General features: G+C 33.8%; 1 protein-coding gene across 1 annotated transcript; it reads left to right on the top strand.

Annotated features, from left to right (window-relative positions):
- The first annotated feature begins 1,447 nt into the window (after positions 1–1,447).
- Positions 1,448–2,386, top strand: LOC142101503 (olfactory receptor 8A1-like). Its single transcript, XM_075185957.1, has one exon. It carries the CDS (start codon positions 1,448–1,450, stop codon positions 2,384–2,386), a length of 939 nt encoding a protein of 312 aa, XP_075042058.1.
- Positions 2,387–4,546: the final 2,160 nt, after the last annotated feature.

The following is a 4,546-nucleotide window of genomic DNA, read 5'->3' as shown; positions in this document are numbered from 1 at the left end:
AACGGATGTTGCCATATTTCGGATCAGAGATACATATTGTAAATGGAATTTACTTTGGAAATATTACATTTTAATGCATATCAATGAAATTTATGAGTATTAATGTTTAGACAAAGAGTGCCCTATTAACACATTTCTCCTTCTGCTTTCTTGAATCTAAACAATATTGTAAACGGGTCAGAATTATTTATATGAACAATAAGCATATTCTTCCAGTGAGTTCCAGCATTTAAAGCTGATCTCTAAATGGCAGACTGTAGTGTTAACAATATTTGTAAGTAATTTTAAATGGACTGACGTGTAACATTCATCTTGCTGTGTGCAAAGAGAGATTTATTTGGTTTAAACTTAAAAAAAAGTGTTGCCTTTGGTGTCTGGACTACTGTTGTCCATTTTCTGTAAACTTTTCACGGATCTCTTTGTCCAGTATTTTTTATAACTTACTGTATGCAATATGCACATTATCATGCGCTAGCCATAATATGTTATAATAAGTTCATTAAAATAACTTAATAAAAATTATAACGATATATAAGTAAATCATTAAAATTATTGATTCTTAAAAATTACATAATCAATAGGTCCACATCGTATTAATAAATCCACTTCTTTATTCTCTCTCTCTCTCTGTCTCTCTGTGTCTCTCTCTTTCAGAGATAGAATAGGAGGAAGACAAAAAGATGTACTGTATATTACATTTTTGTACGAGCTTACCTTACATGCAGCATGATGTTGAAGATATTTAAAAACAGTGTTGTCAGACTTGCTACTAGTGATATGATTTTGAAATGGTTTTATATATCCTTTTTTTCTATGTCTGTCCATGACCCCAAACTAAATACATTATTATTATTATTTTATTTTTGTACTATTTTTTGGCTACACTGAGTGAAATATTTTCAGTCTTAAAAAAGACTTAATATTACTTAGTAACTGGTAAGTTGTATTAATTTAACTATATCACAGTTTACTGATTACTGAGTTTACAATAAATATTGTAGCCCTTATTAAAAATGAAAAATACAAATTGCACCAATGTGTGCATGTTTTAATGACATTCATACTTTATTCTCTAATTCATGAAAATACAGTCTTAGCTGCCAACATTGCCATTTTTTAATTTTATTTATATTTTAATTGTGCAATTATAATTATTATAATTTTCATGAAGTTATTTTAATGAATGTTTTATTCCATACTTTGACTAAGGAAAGATAACATGAGTATTGGGGTTATGAGTACACAAAGTTGTTATGGGTTTGTGAAATGCTTTGATTATTTAACAAAACCAGGATAGACATAACTGGTTCTGTATATATATATCCTACAGGAACACATATAGACATTGTTTAATTCTGATTATTGAGTATAAGGTATTTTAACTTATATTAAATTAACAGCATATGTATATGGTCTCTCTTTCAGGTGGTTGAACTTGATAACACAAATGAATGCAAATCAGACAATTGTCGAATATTTCATCATTAAAGGTATCTCAGACATGCCTGAGTTACAGGTTCCAATCTTCCTTCTTGTGTTGGTCATTTATCTCATCACTCTTGGTGGTAATGTGACCATAATTCTACTGGTCTTTCTGGATCATCATCTCCACACTCCCATGTACTTCTTCCTTGGCAACTTGTCCATAGTGGACGTATCATGCTCCACCATCACTCTACATAAAATACTTTTAAGTTTCCTTACAAAGAATAAAACGGTTTCATTCCTGGAGTGCATGATACAGACATACATGTTTGGGTCCCTAGCAGGTCATGAGCTGTTTTTTTTAACGGTCATGAGTTATGATCGCTATGTGGCTGTCTGTAAGCCCCTGAATTACCATATAGTTATGAACCATAGAACATGTGCTATTTTGGCCTCTATTTGCTGGCTGTTGGGCTTTATACAGACTACTCCACTTGTTGGAATACTGTCTAGTTTCACATGTTATTCAACTATTGAAATCAACCACTTCTTCTGCGACATTGTCCCTATGATGAAAATTACCTGCAGCGACACCTCTGTTTTGGAAAAGATATTCTTCATACAAGGTCTCTTTCTGTTAACTATTGCTCCATTTGTGCTCACTTTTATCCCTTACATTTTTATAATTATTGCCATATTGAGGATCCGTTCCAGCTCTGGCAGACATAAAGCCTTCTATACATGTTCCTCACATCTCACAGTTGTCATTCTCCTTTACACTACTTTGGCCAGTCAATATCTTACACCAAACTCAATGAGCAGCTTGGACTCTAAGAAAGTGTTTTCCCTTGTTAACACAGCGCTCGTCCCTATGTTAAATCCACTGATCTATAGTTTAAAAAATAAAGATGTGAAAACAGCTGTGAAACGGAGGTTTGACGGATGCAAAGTAACCACTTAAACATTTAGGGCCTGAGTCATTAAGGCAAAAAAGGAGTAAATGTTCTCTGGGACAAACCATGTTACAATGCAAGGGGTGCAACTTTAGTTTATTATTTTACACATAAATTAAATGCTGCCTGTTTTTTCATCTAGCACACAAATACTTAATAGATTTATTACCACACTGAAATTTAAAGTTGATCTAGGACATGCCCTACCCCAACTATAAATCTGTCCCTACATTTTAAATTTATCTCCCCCTCCAATGCAACATGGTTTTGCCCAGGTGCAAATGTTACTCCTTTTTGTTATGCTTTGTTCTCCTTAATGACTCAGGCCCTTAGTTTCCAAATGCAATAAAGTTGCTGCAGGTTATGGAACCTAGAATGACTCTTGACATCCCTGCAAAATACAATTTTAGGTATGGTCATGGTACCCATGGTCTAATTATAACTGACCCTATCAGTAGTGTGTAATACAAGATACATTTTGGTATGCATAAAGAATTAATTAATGTTGGCCTGGTCTCATTTTCCAATGCAGTTAGTGTTGGAACTATTACCATTTTGAAAATATATAAATAAATAAATATGGTTGATCCAATTTTCAGTGAGATCTATATTAATAAAATTGAATTGTAACATGATTTTTTTTTTCTAAAGGCACTAACAATGTCTTAATGCTTAAAGACAGGAAAGAACATAGGAGTAACATTGGTTCTAGGTAAAGTTACTCTTTCAAACACAGACGCCCTACACAACACCAAACAATCAACACACAGTAATACAAATTCGCTAACCAAGTTGATTTACCTAGCCAACTATACATACACTATCACAACACATAAACAATAATGTTTTATTAAAGAATTTGTTTTCTGGTGTTAGCAAAATTTATACAAAATGATAACCCTGAGGCGCTGGATATGGCAATAGTTAAAAAACAACCAGTGCAATAGGTCTGTAGTCCTCATGTAAATACGGAAATGAAAGAAAAATATGCAGATATAATAAACAATATATTATATCAAGAATGCATAAAAAACATCACATATATAGTGAGTATAAAAAAATCCCATGGAATGTTGTGATCAGAATTAAACATACAAATATATTACTTGAGAGAACAACCACTCGGTATAAAAATTTGAACAATAATATGTATGTAACATACATCAGATAGGGGATATGGGAATAAATAACTCACTCCCTTCTTTTTTAGAATGTCTACAGTATCTCCATAAGTTGCTAGCCGTATTGGACCAGATATAATAATATCAAAAAAAGAAGTCCACTGGATTAAGTAAGACTGTAATTCTTTTTCCCATGCAACTGGGTGCTATTCAGGACCTGGAGTCTTCTATATCACCCAAAAGGCATTATTTGTCCATCCAAGTACTGTTCCTATACTGCTCCTATATTTCACATAGTGTGATTTCTCATATACCCAGTGGAATTCTTTTTGCCATAGGCAACTATGGCACACTAAAGTAACACGAAATCTTCAAAAACTTTCTCATAAAGCAGAACGTCACTGGCATAAATCTTGTACCTCTAATGATTTCATCACATATACTTCTATGCACCATTCCTATTGAAATGCTCTGGGCACTGCAAAATAAACATACTTCCAATCTCCCATCTATGCTCAGGCTTCTAATCCCAAACACCTTTTTACAGATTTAAATCTCTTCTAAACCCTCCCACCCCAAACCCTCCGACTACCATCAAGGACAAGATTGATAGGATCCGACTTGAAATGGTATCATCTCCCTCGACTAGCAATCAGTTCAATTAATTTTTTTAGCATCCTCTGACACCCTCTCTTCATTTGATCCCACAAATGAAGAGGAAGTTTCTACTGACTTTTTATGTTCCTACTCTACCTCCTGTTCTCTTGATCCCATAGCCTCATGAATTGAAAGGTCCCTGTCTTCTGTGCTCATTCCACATCTAACTAAAATCTCTAATCTCTCTCTCTCTACTGATATCTTTCCATCACTATCAAGCCCGCAGTAATTAGTCTTATTTTGAAAAAACAAAATTCTGACCCAAACTCTCTCTTAAATTACCGCCTCATCTCTCAGCTCCAATGACCTTCCAAAGTTCTCGAGAGAATTGCCTACACTTGCCTCACACACTTTCTTACAGAAAACAACCTAGGATTGTCTACAGTCAGG

Source organism: Mixophyes fleayi, chromosome 9 (genome assembly GCF_038048845.1).
Source record: "Mixophyes fleayi isolate aMixFle1 chromosome 9, aMixFle1.hap1, whole genome shotgun sequence".
NCBI classification, from domain to species: domain Eukaryota; kingdom Metazoa; phylum Chordata; class Amphibia; order Anura; family Limnodynastidae; genus Mixophyes; species Mixophyes fleayi.
The sequence above is the reverse complement of the archived record's forward strand: the minus strand, read 5'-3'. Positions and strand labels throughout refer to the sequence as shown.